Here is a 20,144-nt window from a genome sequence, read left to right as displayed (position 1 = left end):
TTAGTAGTGGTGGTTGTAGTAATAGTAGCAGTATTTATTTTACTGCCATCATTCTTCCACCTCGATTTTATCCCCACATTATCTTGTTAGATTGGCAGGAACTTGAATCATGTTAGTGAGCCCCTCCTCCCTTCAAATCTCTTTGCAGATTTTTCAGAGAGGAATGCCCTCTGGATGTGCAAAAGTTAAATTATAGTTACCATATGAATGTCATAAAAGTAATTCAAGATAAGTGAAGTTTAATTTAGGAATTTACAAAGAGAATTAATAACTTAAATAGAAAATAGAGATGTTTGAGAGATGATACAGATATTCACCCAGCTGATCACCACAGGTGTGAGCCAAGACCTGCTGGATGTGAGCACGGTGGCCCAGTGGAAGCCCATGCTGTACGCAGTGGCGTTCCTGCACTCCACGGTCCAGGAGAGGCGGAAGTTTGGTCCCCTAGGGTGGAACATCCCTTATGAATTTAATCAAGCGGACTTTAATGCCACCGTGCAGTTCATCCAAAACCACTTGGATGACATGGATATCAAAAAGGTACTGTGTGTGAGCTGCTTCATGCCACTGGTGATGGTGGGTCCCCAAGTTATCGTGGCTCCCATCCCCCAGCTTTGGAGTGAATCTTATAAGAGTGATGATTTTCTGTGCTTGCAAAGTCATCTTTAATTCATAGCAACTCAGGTCACATTTGCCTCTTGATTTCAGCTAAAAAATAACAAATTTTTATTATCTTTTAATTTCTCAGTCAAGTTGACATTTCATATAAAACATCCTAACAGGGTATTGTATTTCCAGGGGGAGGGGGATAAGTGGGGAAACTTATTTTAAAAAGATTTTAAAAAATGAATTCTAGATTCCTTTTGAAATGTGTGCTTTTAAAATAACTGCCTCAATATTCTAAAAAAATAAATATTTTTCTATTGAAATTAAAATATGAAAATATGAATGCAGAGTCTATTTCAAGTCATGAAGATGAGCTTTGAGTAATCACTTATGTTTGCCTAATTTTATTTCTGCATTTTTCACATTAGGAATGAACGAATGAGTGAATGCATGCATGAACGAATGAATGAGTAAGGAAAATGAGGATGAGGCAGTAGTCATTTCTACACAATTATTCTACAATTTTTCCCAGGGTGTCTCCTGGTCTACTGTCCGCTACATGATAGGCGAAATTCAATATGGAGGCAGAGTCACCGATGACTATGATAAGAGACTGTTGAATACATTTGCTAAGGTTTGGTTCAGTGAAAATATGTTTGCACCGGATTTCAGCTTTTACCAAGGATACAATATTCCAAAATGCAGCACAGTGGATAACTATCTTCACTATATCCAGGTTTGTCAATGTCAGAATTTTATGCTTAGAGTAAATATCCCCAGCATTTGGCCTTTTGGTTTTTTATTTATACTCTATATACTCCCTTTAGTATAAATTTTAATGGTGATACATATTGAACCTTCCACCACAGATGCTTTCTTCTTATATTTGTTTTACCTAAGGACTAAAATGTTTATATTTGTTTTGTGTGTGTTTTGTATGAATTCCCGCCCCCTAATCTCTTTAACGCTTCAGTGAAGAATATTCTTTGGGGAGGTGATAGATTGAACAGATTAGAACTGGGGAACCTACACCAGTTCCTTGGAGCTCTCTCTCTGTGAGACTTCAGTTACCTGTTATGATAGGGCAGAGGCAGTCTGTAGACACAGTCTGTTCTATTTTTCAACCCACTTGCCTTATTTTGGGACATCTGCTCCTTAATCCTGGCCTGATGGACAGTGTATGAGCATGCGCAGGAGTCCACTGGTAGAAGAGTTTCCTCATTCAGGGCCAGGTACGTCTTTGTAGTGGGGGAAGTGCTGGGGGCTGTTTTGGGGGCGTGGTGAGCAGCAACCCTGTCCTCTCCTGACTAGATTTCAGTATCATCCCCACCCAGTTGTGACAACCAAAAATCTCTCCAGACATTGCCAACTATCCCCTGGGGGCTAAAATCACCCCTGATTGAGAAACACTGCTCTAAGAAAAAAGAAGATAGATTTTGACAGGAAATTTGGGGAAGAAATTGGATTTGTGTTTCAAGGTAACTACATTTTCTGTCTCTAAACCTTGAATTAATTAGATCATTATTTAGCAATCTCTTTTGCTTCTAAGATTTATCTCAGAATGAACAAACTAAAGCACACAGCCCCACAGGGCTAAATTTATGTTTATTTAGAGGTTCTGTGATAAATAAATGTGATGAGCTTATCATATATTACCACCTTTATACTTCCAGTAATTCAAATCAACAAATAGATGTGTCTTAATTATACTATATGTGTCCTTAAATCATTGGCACTGAATAGGAGAGTGCCTATGAAGGTATAAATTTAAATATGCCTGTACATATATTTATTTATATACTTCTCATTTCACAATGAACTTGAGGTTGCTCTAAGATGACATGTAAAAAAGAATAAAATAAGGGAATAGAAAGAAGGAGGAAATATGAATAAGACAAAAGTAAAGCGTAGGATACAATTCATACATAGGAATATATGTCAAATTGCAGGTAAATATTTTGCTTTTCAAATAGCTGGGGGCGGGGTGTGGAATTTTGCATGCTTGTTCTGCTTCTGTCACTTGCTGTCCATCTCTTGCTGTCTATTTTCCTCGCTGATTCTTGCTCTCTCAATACTTACCTCTTCTCCATGTCTCTTTCTCCCCAGGTGAATACAGTTCCCTTACTTGGGCCCGAATTGAGCTAAACTGTCACTTTCTGGTATCTTAAAAACATAGTAACCATTAGTTATCCAACCTTCTTGAAAACAACTGACTTGAATTAGATTGAACCTTCAGAAAACAAAACACCAATTCATAGCTCCCTTTCTGTATTACATCTTCTAAAACATGACAGCATCTATTTGATTAAAGTATCTAGAGATGCAGACATTAAAATGCCATGAGCTGATTATGTTTCTTAATTTTTTTCAAGGCAATGTTTGCTTTTCTTTTCTGGAGAAATGGTTGAGATGGTGGCCTGACATAACCGAGACATCTCTTATAAAGGCTTATCCTAATAAAAACATGTTTCCTTCCTAAGACAGTACAGTTTATCTGGTACTTATGTCAGCAGTCTGTGCTTACCGGGGTGCTTGTTGTTCAGAGTTTGCCCACCTACGACAGCCCCGAGGTCTTCGGGCTGCACCCCAATGCCGACATCACCTACCAGAGCAAGCTGGCCAAGGACGTGCTGGACACCATCCTGGGCATCCAGCCCAAGGACAGCTCTGGTGGCGGGGATGAGACCCGGGAGGCCGTGGTGGCCCGGCTGGCCGACGACATGCTGGAGAAGCTCCCCCCTGACTATGGCCCATTTGAGGTGAGTTGAAATCCTGACAAAACGTCATGTGTGGGTGGAGGTGGAAGAGAGCATAGAGGGGATAAATGATGATGGAAAAAATAAAATAAAATAAAATAAAATAAAGAAAATAAATGAAAAGAAAAGTCAGCTGTGGATGTGTCCTGTTTGGGAAATGAGGAAGGAGGGCAAACATTTTTTTTTTCTGAAATAAAAAATAGTTATTTTAAACACTCACTTCCTGGAAAACCAGAAAAGAAGTTTTTGAATCTATAAATGTGGTTATTTCAAAATATAAATAATAAGGAAACCTGATGTAAATGTTAATATTCATAATTAAATTACAAGTGTATACGGATGAGTTAGGATTCCTTTTCTAGATCTTTCCTTCAAGGTACATCACATTGTTATTTGTTAGGAGGAAAGTGATGTATTCTTAGAGTTTAGCACCTGATTATTTAAAACATGTTGTGTAATTTAATGTACACCTTAACATTCAGGCATTCTCAATTTCAGGGAGTCTGTATTTTTATCATTAACTCTTTGCACCTTCTTCATCTCATGGGTTTCAAAAATTGATATGTCTGTTTAATATACAACTAATTTCTAAGCAATTTTATGATTATTAAAGTTAATTTTTAGACATCTTAGCAAATTGTGAAAATATTTATCCTGATAACATTTTTAAACTTTTGATTAAAGCAAAAGTAACTGGGTTGCTTTCCATATTGTCTTAAGAGATACCTGAACTAAATGTGCAATACTTTCATCATGCGGCCACCATATTTCTTTACATATTGCTGCCTTCCCACCTGTTTTCAGAAGGAAACCTGCAGGATTTTGTTTCTTTAGCATCCTATTGTTTTCCACGAGTGGGCCATTTAGCTGCTAGTACTACAGACCAAACTCAAGGACCTATCACCAGAGAATAATTTCCCCGAGAAGAAACTCTGACCCCTTGCTTGGAGGAAATCAATACTGCAATCAGCTTTCCTAAAGACCTTTCATTGTAGTATCACGGAACAGGTCACTCTTGTCTAGTGATTAATATTTCTGAAGCATTGAAAATCTCTAAAAATAAGTTAAATAAATAAGTATGGTAAGTAATGGGGTTTAGGAGTGTCTCCCTCCTTTTGCTGAATTTGTCAGTGCTACCCTAGGATAAAGCAACTAAGCCAAGCACAGTGACTGATTGATTATCAATAAATGCTTGTAAGATGGAAATGATTGGGTGGGTGGGTGGGTGGATGGATGCTTTGATGGAAAACAGAAAGCTTTTAAATGACACATATAGTTTTTTGAGGAAGCCAGCAGAATGGTCATCTATGTGTACAAGTCCATTTGTGTGTACCCATATGTATGTTTGAAAGTCGTAGATTGACAGCAAGTGAATATTTCCCAATAAGTATGGTTGTTCTATAGAAGGCTGTATGGTTGTGGTCATGTGCTTTACATTTTTCTGTGAATTAAAGGCTGCCTGTTCTCTCCCACATGGGATAAAAATCAACTGGTCATCTAACATGTTTTCTTTCTTATTTCTTCTCTGTTTTCTGGCAGTGAAAAAAAAAAGTTTGCTATTTATGAAATTATAAAATCTGGGGCCTTTTAAGAAGCCCCAGTTACTTAAACATTAACAGCTTTCTAATTTTTAACATGCACTGAATGTCTCCACGGCAGGTAAGAGAGAGGCTTCAAAAGATGGGTGCATTCCAGCCGATGAACATTTTCCTGAGGCAGGAGATAGACAGAATGCAGAGGGTGCTCACGCTGGTCCGCAGCACCCTGACCGAGCTGAAGCTTGCCATCGATGGCACCATCATCATGAGTGAAAACCTTCGGGATGCACTGAATTGCATGTTTGATGCCAGAATTCCTGCTCAGTGGAAAAAAGTACGTAGAAGCTGCTCTGGTTCTGCCTAATCACCTTATTGTTGTGAATAGCTGTAATCGGCAAACGGAAAGCACCCAAGGATAATTGGCTTACAAGTGTTCTTTTGCGTAGGAACTAATCCCCTTAGAGTCCTATATTTTTAGATTGTAGGTAGGGAAGGAAATTATGTAACATCTCCCACATATCGTGTGCTCTACTGAGTGACTTACACGCATTATTTCATTTAAAGTCTTACATTTTATCGCCCTCAATTTACATAGGAGGAACTTGAGGTTGGGAGAGGTGAAATCTTTTCTCAAATCACACACCTAAGTACTCCAAGAATCCAAACCCAAGCTTTTGCTCTTCAACACCCACAAGACTAGTTTCCTTGAAGAGAATGTTCTGAGATGCACACATATATCCAAAATCACACTAAAGAGAAGCATTTATCCTTCCTTTGTTTGTAGATATGTAAATATCTCTCTCTCAAGATAACAAGTATTCTTATTGATTACCTATTGGTAAACGTGCTAAATGACAGAGGTGGTTTTAAGAAATGATTTTCTATTTGGAAAAGTAAAATGAGGGCCTGAATGTCTTTTTAAGCAATACATGCAATTAATTTGTTGGTGGCAAATGGGCCTGTGTTTCCATTTCTGCTCTTTTATCAAAGGAAATCAATATATATTTTAAGGGATGAAATCTCCAGAAGATAATTGTTGTGTGCCTCATTAAAAGTGATAAATGGATAAGGCTTCTGTGAGTTATTATCCACAGATATATTTTAAAGTGTTGATTAGACCATGAGCACATTTAATAAATAGAGATCCTGTTTTATGATGTATCTGTTGAAAATGTAACCTAAGGAAAGTAGATGGAACCTGTTAAATTTAATGGTTATTTTAGCACTTTATGGCAGAATTGGTGATGAATATGTGTGTAAGTGGGAGGTGCGTCTATTGACAGTAGACATTGCGGACAGCATCTGAGCTCTCAGTCGATCTGGTATTCGTGTGATGATCAGCTGATTCTATCATAATATCTTAAGCGGGAAGAATCATTGGAGAACTTAAATTTCAGAACCTCAGGATAATTTATGTCTTAGGGAATCTTAAATTCTAAAGGTGAAATTGGTATTTCATCATTTTTTTTCCGTGAACGTAGCCAGTCAGGCAGCAAAATTAAACCTGTATTAATTATTTTAATGCATTCATTTCAGGCGTCGTGGGTTTCAAGTACGTTGGGTTTCTGGTTTACTGAACTTTTAGAAAGAAACTGCCAGTTTACCTCCTGGGTTTTCAATGGCCGACCTCACTGCTTCTGGATGACCGGCTTCTTTAACCCCCAAGGATTTTTGACTGCAATGCGGCAGGTAATAAGTAGCTCTGATGTGCACCTGTTGTGTTCTTATAATTTTCCTCTATAAAGTTCTCTTTTTTCATTATAGTTTTTAAGTAATATAACAAGAGAGAATGACTCTCTTATGGGTGCTAACTTTTACACACACACACACACATACACACACACACTAGTATGTAGAAGTGGTTAACTTGGGACATGGGTATCGATTCTGAGAGATTTTTTTTAACTTTAAATAGCATTCTACTTACTTTGAGTCAGGGTAATTGGGAGGCTCCATTGTCAGTATGCTCTGTATATTAGTATGGAAACCTCTAATTGCTCATTGCATCCTTTGCTTTTGTTGTTGCTCTGGGCAGGAGATAACTCGGGCCAACAAAGGCTGGGCTCTGGACAATATGGTGCTTTGCAATGAAGTCACCAAGTGGATGAAGGATGACATCGCTGCCCCTCCCACAGAGGGTGTGTACGTCTATGGCTTGTATCTTGAAGGCGCTGGCTGGGACAAGAGGAACATGAAGCTCATCGAGTCCAAACCAAAAGTGCTCTTTGAGTTGATGCCTGTCATAAGGATTTATGCAGAAAACAACAGTGAGTTTTCTTGTGCATTTAGGGATGGGTGGTATTATTGAATTGAATGACATTATAAACACCGGATCTTGTTATTTTAGTTATCATATAATGATAATTTGACTCTTTTATCAGCTACCTTTGCATTCACACCCATGTTTAATGAGTATTTATAGACCACTAGGTACTTTCATGAGTGCTGTTGGGTAGGCAATAATTCTAGATAATTCTTGCCTATCTAATAAAGCAGATGAAATATATGTGAATGCTCATAAAATGTTAGCTGATGAGATAAGAAATAAGTGTTTGGAATAGGTAATAAGTGGTGGGAAAGGAGGGTGAGATAACAGGGGGGTGAAGCAGGGCAGTTGGGCCTGGCCTGAGCTTGGAAGGATGAAGGTGAGGAGGTGGGGCAAAAGGTGGAAAGAAGGTTTTCCAGGCAGGACTGCTCAGGGCTCCCTGGAGGTGGAGCCACCACCAGCTTGGAGATTTAAGCCAGGTCGTGAAATCCAGATTGAATTCAGGGACATTTAACTTAATCCAGTAGCTAATGGCAAATTGCTGGATTCATATTTCAGCCTATGAATGTAATACCACTTCTTTGAAGCACACACGTTATTCTACCTTGAAAAAGTCATTGAAACTCTAATTGATAAACTGCTTCCATTGTTGGCGTGATGTTTTCTAGAGGCTTTTGTTGTTGCATTTTACCCAGCTAACATCTCAGCAATAACTATCAGCACATGTGGGACTTTCCTGTTCATTTTATTTTATTAAAATTTATCTTATTTTTAAAGAAAAATTGTGTTTAATGTATACAATACAACACACACACACACACACACACACACACACACACACACACGGAGAAATGATTGCTATCAGCCATAAACTCCAGAGGCAGCTATGATAGTGGATCCCAAGGAAATACTGATTGTGTGACAGAAGTACAAGATATTTTTCTTTAGACAAGGGATAAAATATAATATCTTTTAAAAAGACAGCTTGTAGTATCCACATCCATTAGATGAATGTCCCATTTGGAAACCTGGATTAAGAAAAGAGCGTTTATAAACTACGAGTATTTATTTTTTTTAAGCAAACATCATTGGCTGCATGCCTAATATATACTATCCTTGGCCTTAGGTGCAAGGGACACAAAGGTAACTATGAACCAGATTCTGCCCAAGGACTCACAGTTTAGTGGGGGAGACTGATGAGTAAATAAAATAGAATTTAATACATGTTATGACAGAGATACACCCAGGATGCTCAGGAAGCCTAGAAGGAGATCAAGACTGTGCCTGGGAGGTAGGTGCAGATTCTTCTGAGATGTTCTCTGGAGGACAAGGACGAGTGGGCTAGGGAGTTAGAGGGAGATTTTTCTTGGCAGAGAGAAAAAGCATGAGCTCACTCAGTCGTCCCATGAATATTTCTCTGATATTGACCATCTGCCTCGCACTATTTTCATGCTGGAGATGCAACAGTGAGAAAAAGATCAGGCAGACTCCCCATTGTCATGGAACTCAACAGGGAATGGTAGCTGAAAAAGAAGCAAATAGAGTTAATCCCTGTTACTCATGGATTCTGTACTTATGAATTCACCTACTGGCTAAATTTATTTGTAACCCAGAAATCAGTGCTTGTGGTGCTTTCATGGTAATTCCCAGACACTCACAAAACAGTGAAACATTTGAGGCTCCCGGCATGCATGCTCCCAGCTGAGGTTGACTAAGGTGACAGTGTCTCAGTTGTAAACAAGTGTCCTTTTGTGGTCTCTTTAGTGCTACATCTTCACGTTTGTGTGCTTTTGCTATTTAAGATGCCCAGGAGTAGTCCTGAAGTGCCCTAGTGCAGAAAGACTGCCATGTGCCTTATGGAGAAAACACGTGTGCTAGATATGTTTCATGCAGGCATGAGTTATAATGCTGTTGGCCTGGAGGTCAATGTCAGTGAGTCAACAATGTATAATAGAGAGGTGTCTTTCAGTAGAAACACACATAAAACAAAATGACATATTGGTGGGTTGATGAAAATGTGACCAGAGCCTCTCAGCGGCCTAACCCTGTATTTCCCCAGGAGCACAGGTTCCATGGTCCCTGATTCAGTGTTCACAGAAACTTTATTTTATTATTATTTTTAAATATGTTTTTATTGACTTAAGAGAGAGGGAGGGAGAGGGAGAGAGAAACATCGATTGACTGCCTCCTGCATACCCCCCACTGGGGATCGAACCTGTAACCCGGGCATGGGAATTGAACCTCAACTTCCTGGTTCATAGGTCCATGTTCAACCACTGTGCAGCACTGGCCGAACCCGGGCATGGGAATTGAACCTCAACTTCCTGGTTCTCGTTCAACCACTGTGCAGCACTGGCCGGGCATTCATGGAGACTTTATACACACAGTCCCATGAATAATGAGAATCAGTTGTAAGTGAACATACTGATGGCAGATAGTTCTTGTTCCTATAATTCAGGGGGTTGGGGAAGGCCTCGCCAAGGAGAGAACATTGCACTGGGATCCAAGTGGCAGAAAGTGCCTCTGATGACATCCAGGGGAAAGGTGTGAGGTAGCAACAAGTAGGCTGTGTTGAGGAACAGAGAAAAGGTATGTGAAGGAAGAGAAGCTTATGGAGCAAGAGAAGAACTGTGAGGGTGCTCAGCACAGTTCTGGGCCCATGGTGTTGCTCAGAATATCTTGGCCGTGTCTGGGAGGACACAAGTGTCTGCCTGGCATTAGGCTAGCGTGTGACTTTGTGTTTACTGGTTCTCAGGGTGGTATTTGGTCCTGGGGCAGGGACTATTTTATAGGAATGATAATCAAATACAGTGGGGCCTTGACTTACCAGTGTCCTGACTAATGAGTTTTTTGAGATACCAGCTGTCTCTCGGCCGATTTTTTGCATTGAGTTGATAGAGTAATTTGAGTTAACAAGCTCCTTAACGAGCTCCTTAACGAGTTCGGTCTCAGAACGAATTTAACTCTTAAGTCAAGGCCCCACCGTATTCTTGTAGCCAGAAATCATATTTTAGAAAATGTGCTCTATCCTATTATTGCAGCTAGTCAACATGTAAAAAATGTTTTCCTTATAAAATGAAAGAAAGATTCTTCTCACATGGAGCTAGGGGTTACTTTTTTTAAATTTCTTGTGACTAACTGTAAAAAATCCATTGCAATAAAATGTTGAACATCTCAGCATGGTAGTCATAAAGTAATAATTTTATAATACGAACAATTCTTTATTTAAGAACAGGTTTTTCTGGAACTCTGTTCCCCCCGCTGGGCATAGTCAGCGGTGAGGCTCATTAGCAGCAGGTAAGGGAGGAAGTAAAATAAACAAAGGAAAAGTGACTAATGTCAAAGTACTGGGGGAAAAAAAAGAGAAAGAAAAGAAGCACTTTAGTTCTCTATTCTTTTTTTATTCTTTTTGGTTTCAATAGAAATTGGTGGAAACTTGTTTTGCCAAATAACTTTGTTGTCGGAGAGGTGTTTGTTTAGTGATAAAAAGCTAACCTTCTGTTGCTGTCAATCTAATTTTCATTCATTTTTGATAACTGGATAGGGTACTAATTGAGATAAAGAGGTGTAGCATTGTTCATGGCCAAAGGGCACTCCAACAAAAGTGCAGAGTTTGGAAATTAAAATTCTTATAATGAATTGTTTTCATGTTAAGATGAAGAACAGTTTTCAGTGTAAATAATTCATCATTGAATTTTACATACCCGGCTGGTTTATTTGTTTTCAAAAAGATTCCTAGAGATTTATTTGAACTTTAAAAATTGAGTAAAATATCCCCAAATATTTATTTTATTCATGTTTCTTGTTGGAACATCATGGGAAAGTTGCCCAAATAATACTAAATTCACCAAGAGGGTAAAAATACACAACTCAGGTCCTCTGTTTTCAAAGGACTTTGAAAAAAGGCAGATATAGGAGAGATCTGTTTCCTTTTATGTAGATCAAGCATGTCAAACTCAAAGGCTAACATGGGCCAAATAAACGAGGCATGCGGTCTGCGGGCCACGAGTTTGACATGCTTGATATAGCTCGTGATGCTTATACATGAACTGCAGTGCTGTAGCTTTGTGATGGTAAAACCATGATTAGAACATTTTGGGGGAACAAAGCAAGACTTATATGTACTTCTGGTCACAAAGTAAGCTGAGAAAGATCTCAGGTTCCATGCAGCTAATGAGGATATTTCCTGCTTGGGAAAACATTTTTGTAAGAATGCCCTGTAGACTCCGCCCCCTTCCAACACTGCAGATGTAGGGCTGGGCATGGGAATAGCCCCGTGGGTGACCAGGAGGTGGCGAGCTCCTGACTCCTGAGCCAGGAGCTCAATTTTTAAATCTGGAACTCTGTCAACGTCCTGGGAACATGAGTCTGGGAAATGTGTGTGTGTGTGGAGAGGGGGTGGGAGGATTAGAAATTTAACACACCTTGGGCATCTACTGCACTCCAGACATTATATGATGCCAGGTATTCACATATATTAACTTATTTAATCTTTACGACTCTGTAAGATATATCATGCCCATTTTGCAAATGAGGACATTAAGCTTTAGAGACATTATGTAATTTGCCTGTGATTCCCCCCTACCAGAACTAGTATGGGGACCCATCTGTCTTTTGTGGGATGAATGCAAACCTCTGGGAATTCCTGTGGTTAGTGTCCTGCTTGAGACTAAGTATCTTCTAGATAGTCTCTGCGGTGTCTGGGATGGCGCCTGAGAATCAAGGCTACATTGAAAATGAGGGCAACTCCCTTGCATTTTGAAGTCGTGAATTAATTTTTCTCAGGTGCATAGTGAGGCAGACACAGTAAAAACCTCCGCCCTACGCTAAAATGAGCTCTTACTCCCGATGGCCTCCCTCCCCTCTTGCTTCAGGCTCACCTCCCCTGCCTACTGGTGGGACCACATATTTTCAGGTAGAAGACAGGGAGCCAGGCACCTGGACATTTGGGTTTCTCCCCTGGCTTTATCACCCAGGATTTGAAGTCAGGTATCTAGTTATCTTCGGTACATGTTCACATCTTCCTGCAAAGACACAGAGGCACATACGTACACATAGTACGTCCCAGCTATTGACGAGATGAAGACCACAGGCTCTGGATCCATTCTGGTGGGGCTTGATTCTTACCATATCGCCTACAACTTGGTAACCTTGGCAAGTAACTCACGTCCGTATGGTCCAGTTTTCTCAATCTGTAAAATGGATTTAATAATTTAATAATCATACCCATGTCATAGGGTTGTTGAGAGCATAATACAGATGATGTCCAGCACATAGCATACAATAAATAATTTTATTACTGTTGTTATTATTGATATGTTCTCTCACATGCTTATTGAAAGATGAAAAGAAATATCATATGTAAGAGCTCTCTATTTAGTATCTTAAATGTTATTAGCAAAACAGGGGTTAAATACCCTTTGTGACAGCATGGATGGACCTGGAGAACATTAGTGACATAAGCCAGTCAGAGAAAGACAAGTAGCATATGATTTCACTCACATGTGGAATTTAATGAACAAAGTGAACCACCAAGCAAAATAGAGACAGGCTCATGGCTAGAGATAGGCAGACAACTTGGGCGTGTGGGAGTGGGTTGTGGGGGGATGGAGGGATTGAGCAAAAAAGAAAAAAAAAGAGAGAATTCATGGACATGGACAACAGAGGGGTGGTGGCAGCAGTGGAGAGGGATTGGTGGAGGCGGAAGAGGGCATAGAGAGGATAAATGGTGATGGAAAAAAATAAAGTAAAATAAATTTTAAAAATTAAAGGAATGATTTAATGGGGATCTCTATGGAACTCGGTTATTTTGGATATGGAAGGAATATATGTCATGATAACATTTGGATGAAAAATGTAGGCTAGAGAGGGAAATTATTACCTAGTTAGAAAATGAAATTCCCTCAGGTGCTTTATTAAAGCCTTTAGGCCCCTAAAGCTGATGGCTCACCCATTTCGACAACCACTTCTCTCAGCTCTTCCTCCTGGAGCCCCAAGGCTTTAAACATATTTAGCTGATCTGTTCTACCTACATAGCATGTTTATTTTCCCCTTCAAAGTTATTTGTCTAACCGGGCGTAATGGTTTGGAATCATCTGTTTCTGTGGTTGTTTAGCATCTGTCAGCACTTTCACTATGAAATCATATTTTCAGTTGCTTCTAATCCCGCTGCTGAAGTTTGCGGCACGCTGTGACTTGGCATGGCCACCTTTAGCTCTGCAGCGATTACAAATAAATAAAATTTCAGAGAATTTTTATCTGCTTATTGAAAAGGATACTATTTTTCCAGTTCTATTTTTGGGGGATTAAAATGTAAGTAGTCAAATTCTTGCCAAGGTATAATTATTATAATGATCATTTGGTTTAAATCTAAGACTCCAGTGGCTTACTTCAAGATTTATAAAATGATTGTTAGTCAAATTTTCATCCAGAAGAATGAGCAGTTATATTTTTGTTCTGTTTACAGATCCTAGGAGTAAAGGATTTAAATATATCAGTTAGTAGAATTAGTATTGATTGCACTTCATGAATTTACTGTCATTCACATATATTAATATATTTGCTTAATTATTATTACTAATGATATTCCCATGGTAATTAAAAAAATAATGCCTAGACTTAAATGTTAGATGTTACATTAATTTAGATTGTTTCTAATGATTAATTTCATGTGATTAAACAAACACATAGTTTTAAAGTACTGTAAAATATCTGTTTAGAGCGGGGTTTATCAACCGTGGTATTACTGACATTTTTGGTATAGATAACTCTTTGTTGTGAGGGGCTGCCCTATGCATTATAGGATTTTAGCAGAATCCCTGACCTTTACCCACTAGATGCCTCGAGCACCTCCCCAGTTGGGATAACCGAAAATGTGTCCAGATATTGGCAAGTCACCCCCCTGGGAGTAAAATCACCCCTGGTTAAGAATTATTACTTTAGAATATTTATCTTGTATTGAAACATCTATAATACTATCATATTCAACTATTTAACTTCTTCCAATAACATTAATTAAGTGGAGGTATAAAAACACATGGCACAACAGGTTGAAGGTTTTCTTGGGTCAACAAATGAGATAATTTCTGATAGTGCTTTGTTTTTATAATATGTTAAGAAAAGCTAAATTATTGAGGAGGTTAGTTTGGCAACATAAATTCAGTCACTTTGATATATTAACATTGCATTTAGAAAGTTACTGTCTTCATGTATCAGTACTCATGTTTGTAACACGAATTCACCAAAGCAAAGTTATCCTCTTAGTTAAATGTGCTTTCATCTCAGTAGTTATATGAGGGTCATTTATAATATTAGCCTTCCAGAGGAGTACAAGGATGGGTGCAGACACAACTTCTGTCCTGAAGAAATTTATAATCTGGAAGAGAAGGGGAAATAATACACTGCTTCCTGAGATGGATGTTATAAGATGTACAGATAAAGTATCCTGGGCAGAGTGGACTTAACAAGCAGCTAATGAAGCTTAAACTCCAAGGCTACTCAATGCAAGAGTCTCCTTCCAAAGCCTGCATATGTACTTGTAAAATTGTACTCTTTTTCTTAAAGAGCCCTTTCCCCTAATTTGTATGTTTATGGCCCCACAAGACCTGAATCTGTCCCTGATTATTCGGTTTCCAAGGGTGGAGAGGAAGTGAGCCTTTGGTTAGGGATAAATGCATTAAAGAGGATCTTTGAAGGGTGGCCAACCACATGTCTTTCATGGCATGTGTGGCTTTGGATACTCTCTCCTCCACTTCAAAAGTGTAGATTGAATCGCAGGAAGCTGGACTCAGCCATGACTCTCTGCTCCACAGCCCCTTTTATTTCTCCACACACAAGGAAAACTCACACCACCTGGCAGGAGTGGGAAGCACCCTCTGTCCTGTGATTTCCAATGTGGTTTGGACTGTGGCACAGAGGGTTGAAGACAGGATTTTGGAATAATAATAATAATAATAATAATAATGAAATAGTAGTGAGGATTGGTTCTGGCTGTCTGATTAAAAGGTGCCTCTTGCCAAACGCAAGCTCTGAGGAAACACTGGGGGCGATGCGTTGGGGGAGGAGGGTGAGAGCACAAAATGTGGTAGGGAAGTAAAGAAGAAAGGGTGAAGGGCAATGGAATTGTGTTCACGGCTCAAGCAGCCAATTAAAAAAAGACCTTTTACAAAATAGAAGGAAATAGAAGACTGGGATAAGAATGTGATTGGGTGAATAGACAATTCATGTGATCCTAAATGGAATTGACAGGAGAGGGAGGAAGCAGTGGGAGGCTTATGGTCATGGTACATGGGCAGGAGTTACTGTCACAGACAGGGGACAAGAGGCCAGCGGGGAAAACCTGGGTATGCCTGGGCGTCTTGTCATATCCACTGGCCACCTACAGTTGTGTCTTCTTCCCATCTAGGGATTGACTGATTCCAGGGAGAATTTCCCTCATTTTACCAAACCCATCTCTTCTGGAACCACCTTCATAATGCACCCATTTGGCTCTGCACTGTTTGGGTTACTTAAATTAGAAATTCACCAGTTTTTTTCCTTTATGAATTTTTTTATAGCTCTAAGAGATCCTCGGTTTTACTCCTGTCCCATCTATAAGAAGCCGGTCCGAACGGACTTGAATTACATCGCTGCTGTGGACCTCAGGACGGCCCAGACTCCTGAACACTGGGTGCTCCGTGGGGTCGCCCTCCTCTGTGATGTCAAGTAATATGGGGCTTGTCCCCCACCCAGTACTTTGGAAAATGCAGCCTACAGATGACCAGACCCTTTATCTTCTATGAGCAATGAACACTGTGTAAATCTGGTTGATCATGATTAATGAGCTGCATAGGGTTTCCTTCTCCTCAGTCGGATGCTTAATTACATTTAACCGGTTTCATCATTAATGACCGATCACTGTGTTTGCTGAAAAGTTGCTTGGAGATTTAAAAGTAAAATTTATAACTTCCTAATGAAGCGTGGCCCTCAAATCCACAGTAATATATTTTTTCCTCCTTGAAGTCTAAGGACTGACTAGGTTGAGCAGATGGTATTTTCCTTGAAAGGATTATTCTTCTGTTAATGTGCTTCTGGTGACAGCCCCGTTCTCTAAGGTGACACGGCAAGTTTGTGCTGATTTTGCTTTATTTGCCTTTTGCATTTAGGTCAGGTTGAGAGATTTATGTTCATGGCTCAAGCAGCCAATTAAAAAAAGACCTCTTAAAAAATAGAAGGACATAGAAGACTGGAATAAGAATGTGATTGGGTGAATACACAATTCATGTAATCCTGAAGAATTAACATGTAGAATCATGTTCAACTCCACTGATAATTAATAATGAGATACTAATTGATATCTGTTATAAGAAAAAAAATGAAAGCTAGAAGTAAATTGTGGTGAAGTCTTTGTCAAATGATTCAATCAAGACTCCTAGAGCAATGTAAATTGACCCATCCTTTTTGTAAAATAATTAAGTAACTAAGCTCAGAAAGAGCCATAAAAAAGTTCACAGGCTTTGATTCTTATTTTCTCTCCTGGAAATCTATACTAAGGAAACCATTTAAAAGACCTAACAAATTCATGTGCAAAAATGTATTCAATAACAGAAATAAATGAAAAATACCCTAAAGGTTCAATACTAAGGCTATGTTTAAGGAAATTAGGAGATATTAGGCAGCCATGAACAGCAGTATTAAACATTTAATAATATAGAAATGGTAAGCACATATTAACTTAAAGATAGTTAACAAAATATTGAGTACTGTGATTATAACTGTAAAATGTATTTAGACAATAACATGGAAAAAAAAACAGACATGATAGCACGGTAAAGGTTTCTGTTGACTTAAAAAATATAATGATTGTAAGAAAAAAATAGGGAAAGAATAAAAGTCTTAGATGGTGTATGGGGACTTCACATGGGCTTTCATTATTTAAGGAAGTTTTCATATATTTTTTATTTTAAATTCAGTTCTAGGCATAAATTATGAACCACTTCATTTATAACCTATTGACTAGAAAACTTGGTCAGTATTAAATTAGAATTGTGTTTTACAAATGTTACCTTTAGTTCTGCATTACTTGTTTCTACATAAAAGGTTTCATCGGGATGGAGGGTTATAGGGAGACAGGTGTAATCCCTCTCACTAGGCTTCACTCTGTGATAAGTATGAATTTATGCTAATTATGATGAGTTAGACCTGAGTGGTTCATGTGGCTCCTACCCATCTTCTACCTTGACACCCAAATCGCTGATTTGATTCTCTGTGTCACCCAACCTACTGTTTATTCCTTCCAGTGTATGCTTTATTTCAACTATTGTATTCTCCATTTCAGATTAATCCTTTTTTTATGGACTCCTACCCTTCTTGGATGATGCTGTTTTTATTTGAGCAGTTTCTTTTTGTCTGAGTTAATATATCAGTTGATTTTTGTAGATTGTAGTCAAGCCATCATTTTATTTTGAAGAACATATAATGAAAATGTGAAAATAATGAGAATTAATAAATTTTTTTAAATGAATGTCTGAATTGAGATTGGTACTTATTAGAAAGGGGTAAGTGCCATTGAATATCCAGAATTAAGCTTTCAAAACTTGATTTTATGTTAAATAACTTGAACATGCATAATTCATATAATTTTATGATACACACCTGTATATATGTAGAAAAGGACATCATAAAAATAACTAAAAATTTTTGGAACTTTTCAACAAGGAATGTCTCTGAAGCAGTGAAGAACCAATGAAGCCCCTTTCTGCCTCACCTTCACTTTCATCCCCCATTTCCCACCCACTGAACGGCATTCTGCATGTTACTGAGTCAGGGGCAAGGGAGGACCCATTGACTGAATCTGCCAGGTGATGGGGAGTCACGGACTGCCCTGGATATGGAGAAAACATCAAGGGACTTGGTACCATTGTAGAGTGATGGCGCAGTCTTTTTCATCTGTCTCAATATTGATTTATCACATTATTTATTTTGCACCTCCTGTGTGTTGGGTACTCAAGTGTACTGGTGGAATGATGGTGGAGAAAAAATTATCACAGTCCCTGATTTCTTGGAATGCAAATCAGAAGAACAGACAGAAAATAAGCAACTATTCAGGTGTGTAATTTTTTATAATCTCAGATTATGATTGCATAACCTGACACATGTGTGAGATACTTAGAAAAAGATAAAAAGATTGTGGGTTAAGTGCTACAAAGGAAAATACTGAATGCCAAGAGTAAGAACGGGGAGACTGCAGTACTTTCAGTGTGTCACAGATTAACAGGCAGAAGCCACACTATAGTGGCATCTATCTATCTATCTATCTATCTATCTATCTATCTATCTATCTATCATCTACCTATCATCTATCTATATATCATCTATCTATTTAACTATCTATCTATCTATCTATCTATCTATCTATCTATCTATGTATCTATCTCTCTACCTATCTATCATCTGTCTATCTATTATCTATCTATGTTATGTTCCAAAGACAGGAGTGTAAAGTTTTATTGAAGACAAGGTTATATACAAACCAATGTTCCCTCGAAATGATGTTTTGAGTAAAAAAGGCTAAGGGACCCTTGGGTTTTTAGAGGTCATTGGAGAACCAAAGAAGCACATTACATTGGAGGGATTAGACTTAGAAATCCAATCACCATAAACTGCATACATTTGGTGAAGGGAAGCAAGTCCAAGTGCACAGGAAAGGTAACAGGCACTCTCAAGTGACAGAGGATTTAAATATTCTTTTATAAGCTGAGAAGAAGAAATGAGAGGCTCAAGAATTGGAGGAGTTTATTGCTTTGGATATAGGAAAAAGCCAAACAGAGGGAGCCAGGTTGATAAGAAGCCAAACAATTTCCTAGAGGGCTGGGTTTTGAATGCTTCTGCTGGATACTCTTATGACCACTCAAGGTTTAAAATGCAGCCTCCGCCCTGGATGTGTTATTAAATAACTAGTACCTTCCTTTGTTCTGGCCGATGCATAGATCAGGGTGCAGGTGTCCTCCAGAAGTTCATGGGTTCCTACCAGATCCTCCTCTTTACCCTCTTTGCTGTGTTGGCATCAGCAGCTTTCATCTTCCTAGGTAAGGACTTCTTATGTTCAACACCATGGAATTCTGATTTGGAAACTGCCTTCATTTTATTTCACAGATTGCCCCAAATGACTCTAGCAGGCCACTCTTCTGGTTATCCCTAAAACTTGGGGTAGGACCTTCCTAGTGGTAGAAGATAAGACAATGGATAGGACGCATCCAAAATGTGCTTATGGGGATGGTTCTCTATGTGTCTTGATTCAGGTGCTTTTTTTGCTGCTTCCTTTTGAAGGAGCACCCTTCTGTTAGCCCTGCCTTTCCTCCTGTCAGCTGATGGAGGACTGTGGAGCAGCCACCACACAACTACCATTTGTGCGTGGCTAATGACAGTGGTGATTTCATAGCATCCTGGGCATTTCACATCCATGAAGTGGGAATCGGGTTCTGCATCAGGTGATTCTTCTTGTGCTTCCTCTTCTCTTCTGCAGAGGAATGAAGGAGATCCTTAGTGAGAGGCTGAGAAGGGCTGCTTTCTAAATATTCTCCCAAGCCTTGTTATGACTGCTGCCAACTACAGAACAGTGGCTGATGGAAATCGTGTGTCTGTAAGTCATTGGAGTGAGAAGTACTTCTTTGTGTTTAAATGTTATTTGCAATGGAAAATATTATTGTAAAAAATTCAGCATTAAGAGACATGATGAGCAAACTACAATTTTATAGTTAAGTAACTTGCAGAATTCTCCAGTGTCGATAAAATACATGACATCAACAATGTCTTTATCAGTGATAAAGTTCTGTTCAAAGCTGCAGCTTTATAAACACTAGATATGTTAATGCATACTGATTGTTTAGTTTATAATATTTGAAACACAAAAATCTTTAGTAATGATAAAACATTACAATATACGTACAAGCAATTTTCTCTTAGAGACACCACATCCCCCTTCCACCCAAATGCACAACA

General features: G+C 38.8%; 1 protein-coding gene across 1 annotated transcript in view; it reads left to right on the top strand.

Annotated features, from left to right (window-relative positions):
• Window positions 1-17,667, top strand: part of DNAH5 (dynein, axonemal, heavy chain 5) — a gene marked incomplete at its 5' end in the record, with an annotated part of 180,665 nt that extends 162,998 nt beyond the window's left edge. Inside the window, 7 exons of the mRNA XM_014543525.1 lie at window positions 335-540; window positions 1,139-1,342; window positions 3,150-3,365; window positions 5,022-5,234; window positions 6,437-6,589; window positions 6,936-7,167; window positions 15,722-17,667. Of these exons, the coding sequence (XP_014399011.1) occupies window positions 335-540; window positions 1,139-1,342; window positions 3,150-3,365; window positions 5,022-5,234; window positions 6,437-6,589; window positions 6,936-7,167; window positions 15,722-15,873 (1,376 nt within the window). The remainder of the gene's footprint in view (window positions 1-334; window positions 541-1,138; window positions 1,343-3,149; window positions 3,366-5,021; window positions 5,235-6,436; window positions 6,590-6,935; window positions 7,168-15,721) is intronic.
• Window positions 17,668-20,144: the final 2,477 nt, after the last annotated feature.

Source organism: Myotis brandtii, unplaced genomic scaffold (genome assembly GCF_000412655.1).
Source record: "Myotis brandtii unplaced genomic scaffold, ASM41265v1 scaffold328, whole genome shotgun sequence".
NCBI lineage: Eukaryota > Metazoa > Chordata > Mammalia > Chiroptera > Vespertilionidae > Myotis > Myotis brandtii.
This window is presented reverse-complemented; position numbering and strand designations above follow the sequence as displayed.